The sequence below is a fragment of the Aplidium turbinatum genome, chromosome 2 (genome assembly GCF_918807975.1).
Source record: "Aplidium turbinatum chromosome 2, kaAplTurb1.1, whole genome shotgun sequence".
Lineage (NCBI taxonomy): Eukaryota > Metazoa > Chordata > Ascidiacea > Aplousobranchia > Polyclinidae > Aplidium > Aplidium turbinatum.
The window spans coordinates 25,900,492-25,922,739 of NC_137473.1; the positions used below are offsets into that span (position 1 = coordinate 25,900,492).

The 22,248-nt window shown below is 37.8% G+C and overlaps 1 protein-coding gene across 1 annotated transcript in view; it reads right to left on the reverse strand.

Moving 5' to 3' along the window:
- Positions 1-8,496: 8,496 nt before the first annotated feature.
- The window catches only part of LOC145765447 (uncharacterized), a 90,606-nt gene continuing 76,854 nt past the window's right edge, over positions 8,497-22,248 (reverse strand). The window contains exons 9-11 of the mRNA XM_082577269.1: positions 12,683-12,852; positions 11,876-12,447; positions 8,497-11,485 (exon numbers count right to left, since the gene is read on the reverse strand). Of these exons, the coding sequence (XP_082433395.1) occupies positions 11,370-11,485; positions 11,876-12,447; positions 12,683-12,852 (858 nt within the window). The 3' untranslated portion in view covers positions 8,497-11,369. The remainder of the gene's footprint in view (positions 11,486-11,875; positions 12,448-12,682; positions 12,853-22,248) is intronic.

Genomic DNA, 22,248 nt, shown 5'->3' on the forward strand with positions numbered 1-22,248 from the left:
TCTCAACGTGTTTGGTTACAGTTCATAACTTGCACAGAAGCGTTAATATGCAGTTTCCTAGGCCAGGGTTTCCCAAACTTTTTTGGGCCACGGACCACAATTTGTGAATCTGTTTATTCGCGGACCCCCAATACAAAGGTAAAAATTAATAAAACCGAATTTTATTTATTTAAAAATCTGACAACATCAATGGTACGGATGGGATTGCATAAGTCATCAATTCTCGGAGTTATTTGTGAAAGGCAAACTCGTAAGTCAGGGACCACGGAAAGTCTGGACCTATATTTTGTCTTCATGTTGGTAGCCTAAGAGCTGAAAACGCTGTCTCACACATGTAGGGGAGACTCGGGTAAGTTGGCCCAGCAAAATGAAAAATTGAATTTGTGAGCTAATAACAAACATATGTTAAAGCGAATGCCATTGAAGAGTAGAGAATTCATCACTCTAGAAGTGGACATATTCTTGCATCAAACAAACATTCTTAGGTATATAATTTTTCAAGTTTTCCAAAAAAAATAAAATGGGCCATCTTGCCTTCCTGTGCGGGTAATTTGGCCCACCATGGAAGGTAAGTTGGCCACGTGGGTAACATGTCCATCTACGGTATATTAAGCAGTGGAAAATTTCTCTTTCTCCTCAATTTTATTTTCTTTCTAATTATTTCTTGGTTTTATAGAGGCATACATACCGTACATAATTTATTCTATGTATGCATTCATGTATGGTTTTGTTTGTTTTGTTTGTTTATCTTTATCCTGCATTGTGAGAAAGCGGACTTGAGCGCTATGCATCGGTGTACGCCTTCCGACATACACCTGACCCACGCTGCAGCCGACAGCAATGTCTGTTTCCGGTTGTCTACTTTACTTATGACTTAAATTTGGTAGGGGAAGGGAAGGTAATTTGATACGGAAGGTAATTTGATACACCCCCCCTGCAGAAATGTACAAAAAATATTGGTCAAAAATATTGTCATTAGGTGGAAGATCTGTGAAAATAATGCCTACAAAAATTGCACCATGCAGCTAACTCGTGCTTTTATGGCATAAAATTGTGAAAGTGTGTTTTTTGAGTATTTTCGTAAAAATTTTAACTCATGATTATTTTCGTCTGGAAAATTAAAGAAAATTTTCTGAAAGATGAAACCAAACTCATTTGACAGTTCATTGATAAGGCTTCAAGGGCATGTCACGTTTTTTCTGCAATGTGCATCCAAGCATACAAAAATCAGTATTTTATAACTTTTTTTGAAAAAGGTAAATTGATACATGTGGAGAAGGTAAATTGATACAGTATATTAAATTCTTTTTGTGACTGTAATAAATGTTGACATTGATCTACTTGATTTAAATAAGTTATTCTTTATTAACAAAACCTGCTATTTTGGGAAACAACTATTATATAGGCTTTCGTAGGCCTACACGCTATCTGCTGTCAAAAAAGGAGTAAAGTGCAAAGCACCCCCATTGAATAAAAACTCCAGCCAATGATCCTTCCCATGACCATCCCGCTGCAGAAGCTTCGCCGCACACATGGGCTTCAACAGTCATCTTTGCACCCAAGCACGCCAACCACATATTAAATTTTCATCTATTGCTTTGCTGTCAAAGGGGATTTCTGTATTAGTTTTACTGTATCAAATTACCTTCCGGGTGTATCAATTTACCTTCCGTGGAAGGTAATTTGATACATTTGAGTGACGTTTTTAAAATTTCAATTAAAAAAAAAGTAACAAAAATAAAAAAGTGAAAATGTTTTTAAAAAGTGTGTAAGGGAGCAGACTTTCATTTCAGCTTAAAATCAATAGTTTGTGTCAGATAATTTTCAGTTAACAGGCAAAAATGTTAAAAGTGTATCAAATTACCTTCCCTTCCCCTACTACCCATTACTCGAAATCGATCACTGGGTAGAGGCAATTATCGTAAAGTTTCTTGCCCAGAGAAACAACAGCAAGAGAAACAACAACAACTTTATAATATAATCTACTATTAGGCTATAATGCTGTATTTTACCTCAGTAAACTTTTTTTACATGAGTAGCCTACACCAAATAAGCTTTCGAAAATAACAAAGGCTGTATCAAACATCATGTAGTTGGAACGGCATGCCTTTATTCCTAACGATCTGGTCACCTCAACGATACTGATAGGTAGGACCTTGTTTGCAATAGGCTACAAACCCCATTTTTGCATGGGTATGGGTACCAATATCGGAACATTTTTTAATCTATCTCCGAAACGAGGTACGTTTTAGACCGTCGTTTGAGAAGTGGTTGATACACATTTCCGCGATTGGTTTTCTTGATTAGGCCTACTTACTATTATTCTATTTATTACCATATGGGTTAGGAATAAGTTGTCGCAATTTGTGGCATAAAAAGATGTTAGGAAGTGTATTATTGTTATTGATCGTTTAAAGCCGATGTAAAGCCGCGATTTATTTACTTTGGATACTTGATGATAGGCTATACTTCAATCTTGCAAAAATAAGTCATCGTATTAATTAGTCAATTATTATCATTCTATGTAATACCTCATGAAGGCAAGTTGGCCATGGTGGCCAACGTACCCACCCACGAAATGGGCCAACTTCCCTGCATGACAACCATATTGTAAAAACTAAAATTAACGTCTAACTATCGAGCTTCTAACAACGGTTTCACCGTCAAAGTGAGCCTTAATAACCACTCTAGCGCTGCACTCACCAAATAATAACCTTTCTCATATAGTAAGAAAAAACTCACTTGACATCTGAAAAATTCTAAAATCCAAAAATCATAATTTTTCATATAAAAATCGTGCTCACATGTTTTTACTGCTTGCTAGAGCCTTCCAACCTGGTGATAAGGTAGTTTCAACAGCACTTTCTTAGTATGCGTGCGATACGTAACAATAACTATTGTAGTTAAAAAATTATTTAGAGTGGGCCAACTTGCCTATTGGGCCAACTTACCTGAGTCTCCCCTAGGTCGTGGCAAAAGGCAATAAAATTTTAGTTGCCTTTTGCGATAGGAATAGGTATTCCTCCACAACACTTAACCAGAAAGACGCAATAGCTGTTTGAGTGAAACTAAGCATTAAAGTTTGATCAGATAATAATTCGGCTAATTCTTCTTCTTCGCGTCCTGACAGATCAGTCCTTGTAACAACAAAAGGGTTTAAAATCCAGTCAAAATTCTCTTACCGGTATGTCTCTTTTAAAAAGTACTTCTTAAAGTGTGCAGAAAGCAATTCCAAATGTTGTGTAACGTCAGAGAAAATCAACTCTGTATTGATTAAGGGTTTATTGGTAATGTAGTCACACAGAACAGGAAACATATCCACAACATTATCATTTATCCTTGCTTTCCATATGGTGAGTTTCTCTATGAATGCTGTTTTTTGTTCCCGTTCACTATTTGTAACTTTATCATTGCTGTTGTTTTCCGACAAAGAAAAATAAATTGAATTGAATTGAATTTTGTTTTGAGGAATACGAGAATTTTTCGTAAACAACTTTTTAACTGCAACGAAGATGTAACAAGTAAGATTTACAATACTGAATAGCAAAAGCTTTCGAAAGCATTTAAGTTGTAAAGAACTGCGGCAATTATCTTTGACAGGGTAGCCTACGTACTGTAGGCCTACTGTACAACGTATATGTGTGACTTTAATTTCTTGTCATATCGCCACGGACCACCTGTGCAGTCGTCGCGGACCACCAATGGTCCGCGGACCACAGTTTGGAAAACCCTGGAGTAGGCTAGTTTGAGTAAAATTGACACACTCTCTGTGATCCTTGAAGTTCGTTACGCGACCCCTTGCGGAGTCGTGACCCCCACTCCCCCAGTTTGGGAAGCCCTGGTGTATAGAATTTTCTACTCTGAAAAGCTTGATAGGCTATATATAGCCTATATACTTTAGGTAGGGTTTAAACTTGTCAAGTTTTTAAAAGAATTACAAACTTCGAAGTCGAATTTCGAGGCCCCTGGACGTTGAGGCCCTATTGGCTTGAGCCTGCCTAGCCTATTGGTAAATCCGGCCCTGACCATAACATCTACGCCCCTGCTGAATACTGTGCTGCTACTTGGTGCAGAAGTGCCCATACTGACCTTGTCGATGTACCAATCAACAACTGCCTGCGAACTGTCACAGGTTGGCTCCGCCCAACTCCAACTGACTGTTTGCCTGTCCTTGCAAACATTGAGCCTGCTGCACTACGGCGCCAACGTGCTGTTCTTTCCCTGAGGCATAAAGCCCTAAACCCTGGCCATCCGCTACACACAACCACGCTGAGATATCCACCAAAGCAGCGGCTAAAATCAAGAAAGCCGATTGTACGCGCTGCACAAGACCTTCTGGCAGCCTCTGGTGGAAGCCCTAGCAAACAGTGGTGCCACGCGGCGTGGTATGAACAATGGTCAAGCAGCACGTCCCCACTTCGCCAAGCATTCAGATCCCCGTCCGAAGACCAGCTGGGACATGGCCTCTCTAGACTTGCCTCATCAAGGCGTAACCGTTTGCTCACTGGTGTTCGACGCTATGGTGCAGACATGTTGCGTTGGGACTTGGCAGAGAGTGCTGCAAGTTTTGGTACTACCGGTACTTCTAAGCTTCAACTAATCGCTGCTTATAGCGACTTTACTAAACTTCCAATTGTTGCTGACTGAACTCAAAATGAGCCAGGAGAAGCACAATGTTGTTTTTGCAAAGTCACAATTTCATTGTTTAACAGTGGCTACAGTAAAAGAGAGACTCTTGTTTGATCTTTGTGTTGTATTGGCCGCAAATTAGATTTTGAAAACAGAGTAGGCTAAGTCACAAATTTTAATTGATACCAACCGATTTCTGCGCCCCAATCAATGTGGCGCCCATGGCTCGAGCCCTACCTGCTATACCCTAGGTATGCCACTGCTTGTTTGACAGTCCGAGATACATTTATAAATTATAATCTTAATTTTTTTTGTAATATTAGCCTACGATTCAATGCAAGAGCCACAAAATTTATGCTGAAGAGCCGCATGCGGCTCGCGAGCCGCAGTTTGCCCACCGTTGTACGGTTCAGCACTGATGCAAATAATAAAACCCAGAGGCAATGTGAAAACATTTGAAGAATACATTTTTTAAATCGTTTTCATATTCCTTACGTTACTGGCAAGGCAGCAAAGTAGGCTACAATAGTGTTGACATTGTCTACGATGTATATCTGAAAAATAACATCAAATTTTTTGCAAGAAACAAGCAACCATCTAGATGTTACGTGGCTGTCACAAGTAATAGCCTATTAGCCTACTCGTCTTCTTCTTAACTGGTCTGAGTTTTTGAAAAATGACAGCAACAAAACTGCGTTATATCAACTGGTTCAACAAGCTGTGATAACTTGTCGATCCAAACTTGTCTACCATTGTTGTTACATCGTTAGATACAGCTCTTAGCAATCAAACATGTCTGAGATTTCCTCGTGTGATCACGAAAGAGGAAGAAAACCGCTAGTTTTTTCATGGAATTGACAGTGTTAAGATTCAGACATTGCATAATCTGGTGTCGTGTAGGTCTTATTCATTTGTAGATCATAATTACATATTATTTTAAATTTTGAAGTGGCATGGCTAAAAGGGAAATTCACCCCTGGTAGTTGCTTTTCTGATTATATATACCCTTGATGACGTCACTATTGCGTCATACTGTACTGGTATTATTGTTATTGCTTGCAATTTCAAAATTTTAAGCATTTGCAGAACTTATAATGATAGTAGTTGATCGCTTTTTTCGGAATAAACTTACATTTGGTTTCTAAATTTCAAGTTGTCTAGTCTTAATAATGTAATGATGACGTCATAAAAAATGCAATCATGACGAAACTACTTTTGGGAATTGGTTCTAGTAACCGGTACTCCAACTAAAACCAACAGCAAACGACCAAAAACTGTTAAACAAACAAAAAAAACGATGACGTCGAAATGACGTCATCAGTCAAATTATTATTTTTTTCTCACTTAGGGGAAGGCGGGGCAAGTTGTGCAAGTCTCCGTTTGAAAGGAAAGAAATAGCGTAATGAATCTTTAACGCCATTATTATATTTTACCTATAATGCCTTTGAAGCACGTGAATCGCAGTTATCAGTTTTTTGGGCAGGTTAGGCGTGATCAACGATATAAGGTGTTTAGGATCTAAATTCGAATGCAAACGAAATTTTGATTTTTTGGATGCACAGTAGAACTAGTCGAACTTTAGCAGTAGGGGTCAGTAGACATATGATGTAGTTGTATTTTCGCAGGTAAATTTTTTTCGTACATTTGTTAGTTTTCTTGAAATTTTTGTTCTTTAAAAAAAGTGTGAATGGGGCAAGTTGTGCAATGGATGACGGGGCAAGTTTTGCAACTGTTCTGTAAACCGCCTTTGTTAAAATTGAATGTAAAAAACGACTAGTGAATGAATGTAAAAATAACTGATTTGTTAAATTATCTGTACTTTGGCTGGCCGTAATATGTTGCTCAACTTGCCTCTAGTCAAAACGAACGATTGTTGTTGCTCAACTTACCCCATGGTGCTACACAGCTTGCCCCATGGTGCTGCACAACTTGCCCCGGAAAATAATCCGGGGCAAGCTGTGCAATCGTTACTTAAACTTGAATCCTACAGTGCAAAATAATAAATAAAAACCAACCAGTTTTTGTCTAAAAACTTGGCTTATTAGCATGTTTTTGAAATGCAATACTTGAGTCTTCGAAAAAGTTAGTGAAATAAAAAAAAAACTGCTCAACTTTCCCCGCCTTCCCCTATTTGTGTGTGCTTTTTAAGTAAAAATATGCAAAAATCAAATATGTAACTGCACAAAAATGCCGTAAAAAGAGCTGAAACGTGATTTCTGGGGAAATCCCGATTTGGGGGTGATCACGGGACCCAAAAAGTTGCGGCACCCACTAAAATCAAAGTTGGGTTGACCAACTGCAAAAAACAACGTGTAACACGTTTAGCCTAAAGATTCCCCTAAGGACCTGAACTAAGTCAGTTTTCTCTGTTTCTTCCTTTGCTATAGGCTACTCATCAAAGCTAGATCACACAATCTGTCCTGACTCATTGAGGTTCGAAGCGAAGGTATGAAAGGATCAGTTTTAGTTTACTGAGAGATCGCTCGCAGCTTGCAATAGATACTGCCAGGTCAGCATTATTCGCAAAGCAATTCGAAGATTTAGAAAGAAGCATTCATCCCCAGGGTTGGAAGTCATTCGTCAAAAAGCAATGACTATTTCACTATTCGATTGTGCCCAAAAAAGCAATGACTCTCCGCTATCGATACTTAAAAAAAGCGATAAATAGCAATAACTAAAAATTGACTGGCCAAAAAACAAGTAACAAGCAAACTAAAAAAACAAGCCTAGACTTACAGTATTGCAAACCGTAAGGTTGGCAATACTGTTAACGACTCTCACTGGCATGGTTTTTCTGAACTGTGCAGCCGCAAAGTTTTCCTTGATCCTTTAAAGTTTGAAAACCGGAAGGGGACTAGGTCGGACAGTAAACCGAAAACTAAATCTCGTAAATTCGTTTTGACGACGAAGTAAACAACAAAAAATAATTCAGCAGTTCTCCTAAATATCGATTAGTGAAAAACGAATAATGATTTCGTTGCTTGCATAAAAAAGCAGTGAATAACGCGCATTCGATATTTATTTTTAAAAGGAATGGGTATAAGCATTCGATATTCAGAAAGCAACAAATAATCGAATAGTGACAACTAGTCGTGACTTCGAACCCTGTTCATCCATATATTCAACTATGAATGTCAGGAGGTCTTCAGGACGTGACAATTTTAAGCTGGCACGACTTGATACTTAAATGCTAATTTCTTCCTAGAACAGACTGAGTGCTCTGGTCAGGCCAAATTGAAGTCATACAACAGATTATATTTAAATCAAATATAGTTATTACTATCTGAAGCCTTCAGATAAGATAAAGGCTTCAGATAGTAATAACTATATTTGATTTAATTCGCTCTGCTTTGCCTTTTTGCTTGGCATTGAGCACTTTTTGTAGTATTAATAGTTTTCATTGTTTTACAGATTAGATTTATAAATTCTTATAAAAAGGAATAATAAGTTCTGGTGCTACTTCTAACCTTCAACAGCTTAGCGACTTTACTAAACTTCCAATTGTTGCTGACTGAACGCGAAATGAGCCAGAAGAGGCACAATGTTGCTTTTGCAACGTCACAATTCCATTGTTTAACATTGGCTACAGTAAAAGTCAAACTCCTTTTTGATCTTTGTATCGTATTGGGCGCAAATTAGATTTTGAAAAAAGTTTAAGTCACAAATTTTAATTTTTACCAACCGATTTTTGCTCCCCTATTAATGTGGCAGGGATGGCTCCAGCCATGCATCATTATAGTGCCTTATTCAAATAAAATCATTTTGAATAAGTTATAATAATTAATAAACAAATAGATTTTATTTGAATAAGGCAAATACCAACGTGGCGTAATCCAAAGGACCGAAATCGTACTGTAAAAAATTGAAACATTTGACTGACGTACAGATTCCAAGATAAAGACGACGGTGATATTGCAGCAGCAAACAGCTCGTTGAAGCCTGATTAACGAGCCTATTCATTTTCATTTATTCATTCATTATTTATCAAAAAGTGACGGAAAGTAGATATAATTTGATGCGTAATGGATTTAAACACTGTCTACGAAAATACATGTGTAAATCTCAACCATTGCACAACCGACGAAAAACTAAATCATTTTTACAAAGAAACAAGATTACGTTTCAAAACATGAATGACAATCGTCAGAAAATAGTCGCTCGAAAAGATTTTCAAAACATTTAAAAATGGAATACACATATACAACAAAATAATATCACTTTAGTCGTATTCTCCATAAATATTTGCTTCGTTGCTGACAAAAACCTGACGAACAAGATTTGTTTTTGTAGATATGAGATGTGTTGATGTGATACAACACTCCAAGGCTGCAATTGCAGCTTGCACGTTACTCGAAACAAACAATAATTTCAAGACATTTTCTCATTCTTATAATACATGTTACTAACGAAAATGTACGCTCTGAGATGCAAAGTCACTAAATAAGATGACAGAAAAAAATATACACACAAGGACAACAGCATCATGCTTATGTCTCAAGAAGCGGTAATCAGATCGACATCGTAAATTTGAAAAAAATTGAGCTAGCATGGCAGGCAGTATCAGGTTGAATAAAAATAAAAATATGACTGACATTATACCCCCTTTTGCGATATTAAGATAAGTAGACCAACAGTGAATAGAAGTGAGCTAAAACTATACAAATATTGCAACAATGAATGCACATTGCACACTGTAAGACACGATGGTCCCGTGTTAAGAGAAAAACAACATGATGAAATATCACTTTTACAATGGTGGAGAGCAAAAAAAAACATTTAATTAATAAAAATAATATTAATAATTAATAAGAATTAATTAACCCAGCTTACCAAACTGGGACGTGGACCTTTACCAACAAGCTGGATTCTGCAGAGAGAGTGATGTGGAAGACTGCAATCTGCACCGGCGACCACACTTGAAGTAGAAATAAAGCCCGAAGAAGAAGAATTAACAAAAAGTTACAAAACTGGGAAGATAAAGTGCATAGAACTTTTTCACGATCTGCATAAAACATAAAAAACACAAGTCCAACAGAAAAATATTTCAGTGATTTGGCAAAGTCATTGTTTTGGTTCATATCAATGAGTAATCATTATTCATTCTAGTTTAGAACAATCTCCACGATCTACAATAACTAAGTCGAGCAAAATAATATTGCTAGTGTTTCACCTGAAACTCTCGGTTTGTTGACATTTCAAGCCAATCTACAGTAGAATTCGCCTATAACGGCACCCCTAGAGGATTTGCAAAAACTGACGTTATAGCCGAATTGACTTTATAGACGAACTACCGCAAACTATTCCAAAACTGTCTTTTGATTAAAGAAAGAGGTGCATAATCCAGTCAGGTTTACTGTGTACCACCAAACTGACAAAAGTCACGCAGAAAATACAGTAAACAAAGAAATTGTTTTTAAAAAAATAACCTACAGCGAAAGGTACAGAAAATTTGCGCAATAGGCTACAGCTCGTTACATACAGTAGCCTATAGTAGAGAAGTTCATTGTTTATTAGCAAAAAAGGCATTGATTTTCAGCTGTTTCGTTTTTGACACGGATTTCTCTACTACATAGCGTTCAGCTTTTGCTAAATAATGTAGGATTTGCTCGCTATCGTCGTGACTTCGGATTTTTTCACGCGGGAAAAAAGTTAATTCAGTTAATTAGTTTATACAGTACTGCACGTACAACTGTTGCTTTGAGTTGTTTAAAGGTCAGCTGTAGAGCTGCTTTTTGCAGGTGATAGTTTTTCACGCGAAAAAAAAGTTAATTCAGTTAATTAAAGTCCCTGCTGCGAACGACGTAGCAAAATAAAGGGAAGACATTTTACAAGCAGCAGCGCTAACTGGATTAAAAGACTGACCGTTTCTGGGGAAGGTGATGGCTTAAAGTGACGTTATAAACGAACAAAAGACGTCTGAGGACCAATAAAGGGTGCTGTTACATGCGAATTGACGTTATAGGCGATGCTGTTGTAGCCGAACTACAATGTACGTAAAAGATAGGAATTCTGCCGGGACCGAGCAAAATGTGACGTAATAGGCGAATTGACGTTATAAACGAAGCCGTTATAGGCGAATTCTACTGTATTACATAATTTTTAACACTGCTTAGTACAACGGTAAGAAAATAGTGAATCTTCAATAAATTGAAAAAATGCGACTTTAATCATCATTTTGCAACATACAAATACGAAACGCTTCAAATACAACCTTTTATCAATGTTACTTTGCAAAACAAAAACGAACAAATTGTGAAGATATGTCATCAAAATAGCAAACATTTACAATACATATGGATGGCCACAAATTATTTACAGTTTTGAAAACGCCAAGTCAGCTGAAGCTGCTATTCTACATCTACGGACGTTGAAACGATGTGGAAACGAGCAGTTTTTTCAAAAGGGCAACAACTAGTTAACAATTCAAACTGAAACCAAAAAGTAGGAAATGGCTGATCATTCTGATACTTGCATTTTAACAAAACACAGACAAAAATCTTGCATCATCATTATGAAGCAAAACGTTTTGAAGCGTGTTGATTGATTAAAAAACAATCAGGAACATCTTTTAGGGCGAACCTGCAAACACGCGTCGCCCTGGCATTCAGAATGCCAAAAATAAGTAAAAACATGCACGACTGCTGACGTCAGAATGAACCAAACAAGTTCAGTTAACATCTGAGTACCCCAGTAGCAAAGTAAACAAATCATTGTAGGCATGCTGAATGCAGTCGATGTTGTTATTGCTGTTTGCAATCACTGTTTTTTCTCTTGCCGTCGTCACGTTTCTTATTGTCACCGTTGTCAGCTAAACGACCGTCCCCTTTACCGGAATTAGCAAGTTTTTTATTGGAACCTGACAAAGATATCGCATTGTTAGCGACGACTGAACAAGACAAATATGGCGTGGCAAGTTGAAAGTTTGAGAAATTGAAGTTAAGTTGGCAACTTTTTGGCTGTTTGTTATAATTTTCAAATCTCACTGTATGTTAGGAATAAGACACAATAAACAAGCCTTCAGTTAATTTTTCATTAAGAAAAATGAAACACCAGTGTCAAGAACAAGCCACTTAAGTTTTCATGTGCAAAAGTTTCAGATTGTAATTTATAATGGTGAATGTTCATGGTATCACCTAAAGTCCCTAACTGCCTTTCGTGCATGCATTTCCACCAACAATGTTAATCCGTTTGCTCACGAACACGGGCAGGTTGCGTGAATGGAAAAATGCATGACAACGCATGTTACCTGTAGGGATTCTTGATTCGTGAGGGATAGCAACATCTCCAGCTTTATGAGAAGCAGCACTTTCGCAATTCTTTGTCAACGACTCTCCAGATGATGTAATGCGGTCGTCCATTGATGAATCTGGGTGAAGGGGAAAGTTTTGTGAATCAGTGCTGTTGGGATGACTTTTTGAAGCCTTTCTGTTTCCTGGTAATTGATTTGTAGTTTCGATATGTTCATGATTTCTAACTGCAGCATAATCATCTTTTTGAGAAAGCCGATAGCGAGCATCTTTATAATCGCAAGTCTTCCTGTGATCTCGACAGTGCCTTTGATCATGAGGATCTCTATGATAATGCTCTCTGTGATCATGAGGATCTACATGATAATGCTCTCTGTGATCATGAGGAACTCTGTATTCATGCTGATCTCTGCGATGGCCAGGGTCGCTGTGATCGTGATAATTTCTGTGATTGCAGTGGCTTCTGTGATCACGAGAGTCTTCGAGAGCTCGATGGTGTTTGTGAAAATCCTTATTTTTTAAATGCTGTGGAGAATTCACGGGAACTGCAAAACCATGTTGAGCGATAGGACTGAAATCACAAATAACGCATTTAAATTTGGTATTCTTAATTTCAAGCATTACAAAATAACAAACACATAAATATTTTACATTAATTGATTTTCCAAACAAAAACACGGTATTGACACAAAAACAACTAATAAGCTTCACATGAAAAATCAGAATTTAAAGATAAAGTGAGTTTCAACCAGTAGCTAAACTTCTCCAAAGCACGTAGTTTCTTATTAATAAGCATAATAAATTACTTTGCAGCAGACAGAACGGGGATTGGCGTTGGTTTGCTATTTGTGATTTGCAATTCTGGAGACTTCAGCAGATTTTTCTTTTTTGATTTTTCTTTTCCGTACTTTTGTTGGCTGGAAGACGAATACGCGTGGGTTCCAAGATGAGAGTGATGAGGAGTATCGCTTTGGAACTGAAGTATAAATCATACCAATATGACAGTATAAACCCGTGCTCCTCAACCTATTTTCTCGTGATACCTTTTAAAAAATTTCAAGAAAGGCCTCGGAATGGCCCGTTTCAGCTATTTTCCTATTCGGCTACAGTCCGATTCGGCTAGTTCCCTATTCGGCCACAGTTTTGAATTGTATTTTATTCCACAATATCGTTTTTTTCATTCCGACAAAGAAAAATAAATTGAAATGAAATTTAGCGCAAAATGTTTGAACTATTAAATTGAAATGTTTGTTCACATCAAATCGACATGTATCCTACGTCACCGTCTGTATGCAAACTTCGAAGCTTCAGATGAGTGGGGTTTAGACCTAACCACTAACTAGGGGCAACAAAAATGGTTATTACAAGTGGTGTTTCAAAGATAAAACACTTCGCGAAAGAGATTTAGATCATTTAAACGGACTTAAAGAGTGCCGAAAGCGAAAAATATCCTATGTTGCTCTTGCCCGCAAAACAGCAGCTGATCGCATGGCTTTCTCAAACGGTATGGAAATTTCAAAGTAGATGATAGAGTAACTTACGCTGCTGGAACAGTCGCGTAACTATTCTTTGCAATATTACGCAAACCAGCTAAATTAGACGCGCTATTTTCAACGACGTCCCGCTGTGAGATCAATTATGATTCAACAGAACGCATTGTTTTGTTCGTAATGTGTGAGAATTGAATTGAAAACCGATAAAAGAAAAGGTGTTTAATGGTCTTGGACGCTGATATTGCCTGCAATAACGACGTCTCTTACCGCTTTTATCACCAAGCTAACCTGACATCATTGTTTTATGCGACCGCTTAGGTTTGACATCGACTTCAACGATCATGGAATGTTACGTAATAAGAACGATTATATCCTACACGCAAAAATAAAAAAATCGATTTCTTAAAACAGCTCTTTCTGTTTTGTCTCGTGAGCTTTGCATATTGCTCAACAAGTGCATAAAGTTTAGAATTGACAAGAAATCATTAAATTTGAAATTTAAGTTCGAATCACTGGAAATAAACGTATTCAAAACTTTTACTTTTCGACGCCGTTTCAAACTCCGTAATCTACGTCAACAATGATTTTGCGGCAGTAACTATGCGTTCAATTAGAAAACTGCCAAGCTGGAGACAATAGCTTGTCCCGTGTATAGGTTGAACCTGTCTTTTTGAGGTGATATTCACTTGTGAACATCTCGACTTATACTCGAGTATATACGGTATTCAATCGATTGAGTGAGGTAGGTGTGTGGTACAAGTAGCACCTTTGAACCCTGGGCAGTCGCCATAGATTGTTACACCATGGGTCTCGGGGAACACTGGTCTTGAATCTTGATCACACACCAAACTAACAAGTGGGTCCACGTCCCACCTCATGGGCAACAACCTCGACTGGTTGGCTAAAACTTGTTAGAAATCCTGCTGCCTTGCAGGAAATACTGTCTAAGTAAAGGCTAGGCCCACCGCCAATAACTGTGGTTAGCGTCAGGAAGGGCATCCGGCTGGAAAATCTATGCTCCAAAATATTATCTAAATGCAGCAAAAGTATGGCCCCTAGTCCCCAGCAGCCCTTAGATGGGCAAGGGGTGCGAAGAATCTCTGGGTTCCGAGAAAACAAAAAAACATTGAAAAAAGATTATGGTGTTAGAATCGGATGCTGGAATGTGGGAGGTTTGTGTGGTAAAGGAACTGAAATATGTGAAGAACTAAGAAAAAGAAGGGTGGATATATGTTGCCTAGAGGAAGTAAGATGGAGGGGACAGTCAGCGCGGTTTTTAGGTGCCAATGGGAGGAGATATAAGTTATGGTGGTCAGGAAATAACACAGGAATCGGTGGTGTTGGTTTCTTGGTAAAAGAGGAATTATGTGAGAAAGTAATAGAAGTTAGAAGAAGGAGTGACAGAGTGATAACAATGGTACTTGCTTTTGAAGAGGAGGTAGTGAGGCTAATCTGTGCATATGCACCTCAAAGTGGTAGGGATTACTTAGAAAAGGAAAGTTTTTATGATGTTTTGGCAGAGGAATGGGATTTACGGAGTTCAAAAGAGTTGGTGTTTGGATTAGGAGATTTTAATGGACATGTTGGAAAACAAGCAAATGGGTTCGAGGGCATTCATGGAGGGTATGGTTTTGGGGAGAGAAACATGGAAGGAAGAATGCTACTTGAATTTTGTGATGAAAGGAAACTTTGTATTGCCAACACATGGTTTAAAAAGAAAGAGAATAGGAGGGTGACTTACAGCTCAGGAGGACATGAGTCGGAAATTGATTTTATTGTGGTTGGGCAGGAACAGAGAAAGTACTTGAAGAATGTGAAAGTAATTCCGTGGGAGTTGCAGCATAGACTAGTAGTAGGAGACTTAAATATGAAAAAAGTGAAGAAAATTGTGAAGAAAGAACGAGATTTTGTGAGAAATGTGTGGAAACTGGAGGAAAAAGAAACGAGAATTAAGTTTGTGAAAAGAGCAAAAGAGCTGGTAAACATGAGTGCGCAGGACTTGTGGGCTTCATTTCAGAAAGGTGTCATAGCAACATGTGATGAAGTATGTGGGAAAAAGAAAGTGAGGAGGGATCGTGGAGACACATGGTGGTGGGATGAAGAGGTGAAGCATGCGATTTCACAGAAAAGAGATGCATACAAGCAGTGGTGCAAAAATGGGTCAGAAGAGAATAAAAAGAAGTATAAGAGTATGAAAAAGAAGGCAAAGAGGGTTGTTGCAAGAGCTATGAAGAATGGTGCTGAGGAGGAACTTAATAAAATGGGGGAAAGCCAAAACAATGTATTCAGACTCATAAAGCAAATGAAAAAGGATGGGAAAGATATTGTAGGGGGAAGATGTATAAGGAGTGGAGATGGGAAGTTGCATTTCAGCCCGGAAAGCAAAGGAGAAGTGTGGAAGGAACATATGGAAAATGTTATAAGGAGAATGTATGGGATCATATGACAGAGGTTGATCTGGAGGAGGGTCCAGTGGGACAGGTTACTCGTGATGAAGTGGTGGAGGCAATGGGGCAAATGAAACTGCATAAAGCAGCCGGTCCATCAGAAGTGAGCGTAGAGATGATAAAAGCAAGTGGAGAGTTGGGAATTGAAGTAATGCTGCAACTTAGCCAAAGAGTATTAGATGGAGAGGGAATGCCGGAGGAGTGGAAGCATAGTACTGTTGTTCCACTGTTCAAGAGAAAAGGGGATGTGAGAAGTTGCAGTGCATATAGAGGTATAAAACTACTAGAGCATGGAATGAAAATTGTGGAGCGAATACTAGAAAAGAGGTTGAGAACATTGGTGAAATTAAATGATATGCAGTTTGGATTTATGCCAGGAAAAGGTACAGTCTGAGTGGATGCTCTGTTTATATTGAGAAGAATGCAGGAGGAATACCGAGAGAAGCAGAGAAAACTATATATGTGTTTCGTCGACTTAGAAAAGGCATTTGACAGAGTACCAAGGAAAGTGGTGGAGTGGGCAATGAGGAAAAGAGGTATACCGGAGGTATTAGTGAGAGCTGTGATGTCTATGTATGAGGATGCAAGAACAAAAGTGAGAGTTGGATCAAATTATTCAAACGAGTTTTTTGTGAAGGTTGGTGTACACCAAGGATCAGTTTTGTCACCTCTGATATTTGCTATTGTGGTTGACGTTGTAACTGAAGGAGTGAGGGAGGGCCTATTGAGTGAAATTTTGTATGCAGACGACCTGGTCTTGACAAGTAATAGTATGGAGGGACTGGAGAGAAAGTTTGAGAAATGGAAAGAAGCATTTGAAACCAAGGGTATGAAGGTGAATCTTGAAAAAACAAAAGTGATGGTAAGTGGAGCAGAAGGAACAGTTGTTGAGAACAAAGTAGATCCCTGTGGAATATGTGGCAAGAGAGTGATGAGAAATTCAATGCAAAGCAAGGAATGTGGAAAGTGGGTACATGCAAGATGTGCTAATGTCAAGAGAGCCGCAACAAGATTGGCGAAGTTTTTTGTTTGTGGGAAATGCAGTAAAGGAAGGAATGAAATGGAAGGCCATGATGATGAGTTCTGCCATGGCATCGAAACAGTGACAGACTTCTGTTATCTGGGTGATCGGATAAATGGAAGTGGTGGATGTGAAGCAGCGGTGACAACAAGGGCAAGATTGGGCTGGGCAAAGTTCAGGGAATGTGGGGAAATGTTGCATGGCAGAAAATTTTCACTAAGGATGAAAGGAAAAGTATACTGTATCAGAGCTGTGTGCGGCCTGCAATGCTATATGGTAGCGAGACATGGGTATTGAGAGAGAGTGAACTGGCAATCCTGAGAAGAACGGAAAGGTCAATGGTGAGAGCAATGTGTGGGGTGAAAACCAGAAGGGAAAAAAGGACTGAAGAATTGTTGGATATGCTAGAGATGAGAGAGACCATAGACCAACTGGCAAGGGCAAATGGAGTAAGATGGTATGGACATGTGATAAGGAGGGAGGAAGGAAGTTTTCTTAGAAAGGCACTAGATCTTAAGGTGGATGGGAAGAGGAAACGCGGTCGTCCAAGAAGAACGTGGAAACAACAAGTGAAGGATGAATTTAAAAAAGTCGGACTGAAGGAGGAAGATGCAAGAGACAGGGTGAAATGGAGAAAAGGGATTAAAACAATTGCTGCGCGGAAACAATCGGCCACCCCCACTAGTGGGGAACAAACCGACGATGGATTATGATGATGATACGGTATTCAATAAAAGACTGTGAAGACTTTCGATAAAAAACAGAAGAGAAAACACTTCGCCGTTGTTAATGCTTTGAAGGTAAGTAATTAGCAAAACGTGCGATACGAGGTTAATAAAACCGATAGCGGTTTCCACTCTGCTTGAAATCATGATTTTTTGCGTTTTACTTCGATAACTTCACTGTCTTGATCATTGTTATTCACTAGCACGAAAAGAAAATGAACCGGCTTGTTTTCCAACTGTTCCAATTATGAGCTAACAATATTAAAATTTTTACGACTAGGCGTATTGCATGCGTAAAACTAATCGTTTCAAGCAGCGGTTCTAATAAATTCGGTTTGCGACCTAGGTGTCAATATAAACAAGACACTAAGCTTAATCAAAGACTACTTTAATTGAGTAAAATAGCGTTATGGTTGTGACGTCATCATCTTTCTCGCCCTCTAAAGTTTTTTGAAAAGTCGGCGCCTATGATTGTGGAATAAAATACTAAATACAATTCAAAACTGTAGCTGAATAGGGAACTAGCCGAATCGGACTGTAACCGAATAGGGAAATAGCCGAATCGGACTTGCCAAATAGTAGCAGACCCGGCTAGCCTACCTCACACATGGAAATGTTTAACTGCGTTTAAAAAAAAATTACAAAACTGAAAACTAGCATTAAATGGCTCGTCAAGTAATAAAAAAAAACATTGAACTTGTTTGTGCTGGGCACTACAATTAATCAAATAAAGGCAAAAAAACAAGGAGTAAACGTTATTTCAAGTTGGTAGTATAAAAATATATTTTGAATCATTTGGACATCGGATTTTAGACCTTCCCTCGTGTTCACATACGAGCAGTAGCAGATCTAGAAAAAAAAACATTTGAGAGGCTCTACAATTTCATAGCAGCAAAAATTTCAAGAGCAAATAGACAATGTGAAGAGTGATCATCCTAAAAAGCAAACCGATTGGTAAGAAGTCTGGGGGGCAACCTTGACATATTTATTTTGTTTTGGAGGGTTTTTGTGTATTTTGTGGCACAGCAATACTTTTTTTCGTAATGTGCACATTTTGCATTTGAGGTAGGCTACCTCTATTAACGTGTTGCATTATTTTCTCAGTTATTGAAGAGTACACCAAAAACTCTTTCTTTATAATCTACTGGTGAAAGCGCAAGTTCCTCATGCAACTGGTGAAGTTGAAGCTGTATGATTAAACGAACAAGAAAATTTTACAAAAAAGGGCAAAAAATTAGTGATTTTTCTCAGTTTTAGGGATGCAGGTGACCAAGTGCTTCCCCTGGATCCGCCACTGTGTACGAGTATAGGCAGTGCTGTGTTAAACCCTTTGTGGGCCCCGGGGCCAGAATAATTTTGGGCCCTCTACCGTCAAGCAGACCTATAGTATTGTGTATACTTTCACTGCACCGATATGGAAAAGTGGTTCACTTCAATAGACTTTCTCACCAGTTTAGAAAACAACATAAGTGTCAATAATCGCAAACACAGGTCTATCATTTCTCAGCTACACCTTTGCTGGGAATAAAAGCCAAAAGTGTTAACAATTTTTAATAAAAAAAAACGCTGGCAATGGAGTATAGTCACGACGCGGTAATATCACCGTACCGCGTAGATTTTTGACTGTTTGAACTTTGCCGCTGTACCGCGCAGATAAAATCTGAGGATAAAACAAAAACTGCAAAAATTATTAATTTTCATTCAGATTTGGTCACCTGGTAACATTATTGTTTTTCACCATTTTTATGGTTAATCTGGCAACACTACTTGTGCTGTCAACCGAGGTAAAAACATTGTGATGGTAGCCTAATTTGTAAACAAAAACAGTTTAAAGCGTTTTGAGAATCAAGTGTTCAATTATGTTTATTCAACATTATTTCATTCCAAGGCAAAGATTTCATTATTTTGTGCAGGCATTCAAGTTAATTAAAGTTTTTAGGGTATGGTAGCCTTGGTTAGTGGCAAGAATAATAAACAGGTCACTTAATTGTGAAAGAATGATTTTTGTTTTGGATCAAAGCAATTTCAGTAGGCCATCGTGCAACATGTCATATGCCAGGCCAATAAGGTAGTTAAAGATAAGAGCAATTTCATGAGCAATTGTGCATATATTCAGAAAAAAGTAAATACAGAAGAACGTTTCTGCTGAAAGTACCCAGCATTCAATAATGGATAATAATAAGTGGTGAAAGGTGGATAATAAGTGGTGTAAGTTATTCAATTGCTGAAATAGGGCCTAATTTTTTTCCAAAATTTGCTTTTGTTTAATAGATTCCTTTGCATTTCATGTGCACTTGCGCAAATGCACTCTTATTCTTTGTGGTGCAGAGGCAGTGTGACATTTCGAGATGTTTTGCATTGCAGTGTACGGGAAGACATGTGCAGTGCGGCAGCAGACAGGTTTTTCCTGCTCGCGACATCACTAGTTTGGATATTTATAATTACGGTATTGTAAATGTTAAAAATGAAATGATAATTAAACTATCAGAAATGCTATTTTGCTTACACCTAACAATTTTTTAAAACAAAACACTTTTGTCGATGATAATAAATTGAATGTATATATACTGTGTAGGTAAGTGAGTTCACAAAGGGCCCAACTTCATTTTTCTTCATTTCACTTTTTGTGCTTTCAGATTTCTTTCAATCAAAAGAAATTGAATAACGGTATGTGAATTCGAAAAAGGGCCCTCTAGTTTTTTTTTTTTCATTTCACTATAATATTTGTGCTTTTCGATTTCTTTCAATGTCTTCTAAATTATACAAAAAAAAAGCCAAATTTTTCAAACATATCAGTAAACATATAAAAAATACCCTATCCATATTTCCATTGATTTATTTGAAATGGGCCCAACTACATCAATTACACTTCAACTTCTCCATATTTAGATATGATGCTTCTTACCAGTGTGTTTAAGCATATAATTATTATCGAAGTTTCACCCCAAATGTAAATGACCAAAATAATTAAAACGGTTGTGCAAAAACACTTTGTGGCCCTTCTTGAGTTCACATATTCAATTGTATCCCACCCGTTATATATATGTTAAATACATTTCTGCAGATCATGTTACTAACGTTATCGCATTTTAACTTTCTTTCAAGATAGTAATGGTGTTTTTAGAGATGTTTCAGTGTAGTGAAGGCCCAAATTTAAGATGTTTTATTATAATAAGACCTAAATCACCTTCTTAATGGACAAGTACACGCAGTGAACTTTAGCAACTCAATTTTTTTTACTGATACGCAAAAGTCTATTATTTGTGGGCCCCCTGAGATGGTGGGCCCGGGGGCCGGGCCCCCCCTTAACACAGCACTGAGTATAGGCTACTTAATTAATTTTTCATATTTAAAAAAATATATCTATTATTAAAATCTTAGAAGTAACCGGTATATCCTATAATTTGCAATCTGGTATTGTGTACACTTCGGTAAACACATGGCCTTTAGAGTTGAGGCTAGCTATGCAACAATTTGTGAGCAATTTCTAAAACGTCTACTTTTGTTTTCTTGATCTTTTTACAAGTAAAGAACTGTAGTATTTGTTGAGGTTATGAACAGTTCGGGAAACTTGTTACAGTTGTTTTGACTTGATAATACTACAAACAAAATGGTTCAACTTCATGCAAAACCAGCACCTATAGAGCAATGCATGCAGCCGGAACTCTACAAACTCAAACAAACCTCAACAGTGTAATGAAAAACAGTCAATGTAGCGTACAATCGTACATGATTAAGTGGAAATTTCAAAAGTTTTGGACATAAATACTATTTTTTTGACCGGAGGTTTTAGAATATACTGCTCTATCCTAAAACCAGGGCTGAAGTTGGATTTGAAAAAAAACAGACGATTACCAACCCTACTAAGTGCAGCTCCACTAAAAATTGATAAATTAGGCTACTCATCGAACTGATGTCGTATAATCAAATTTAAATGATATATAACAAACCAAAAACAACTAAAAGTTTCCCGATCTGTTAGTAACCTCAACAAATACTGCAGTTCGTTACTTTTGAAAAGATCAAGAAAACAAAAGTAGGTCTTTTAAAAGTTGCTCACAAAACATGACATAGCTAGCCATAACTCTAAAGGCCATGGTATCCAGTACAATATACCACTTTACCCGGTTGAAGAGCACTGGTGTAAACCATAAAAAATGAAAAAGCATATACGAATTACTTTTAAGCGATTCGTCTACTATCAATCAAATGCATGTGCAGACAATTTTTTTCTAAACAATGATTTATTACTTATTTGATCTTGGTAACGAGTTGCTATACTGTGTATTTATCCTCTGTATCAGGCTACTCAATATCGTTGCTGCGAACACTTTATGTCTACAATAATAATCATGTTTTATTTTGCATCCATTGCGATGACATACATTACTCTGCGATCACAGATGCGATACAACAGGAAGCAGCGAAGTGACATATTAGTCTTCGAGTCAGCTGTTCCCCTTATTTTGGCATGTCATTAAGTGGCTTTGTCGAGACACAGCCCGTGCTCTGGAGCGGTATCGAACCCACGCCCGTTTTCACAACTCGGCCACGCAGCAGGCAAATAATGGACTTACTGTTTTGTACCATAAGTCCGTTTTAATATATATGTGACTATGTGTGTTGTAGTTTGCATTTGTGATGGTTGTTGGGTTCAGTCGTCCCTACATTGCTACAACAGTGGAC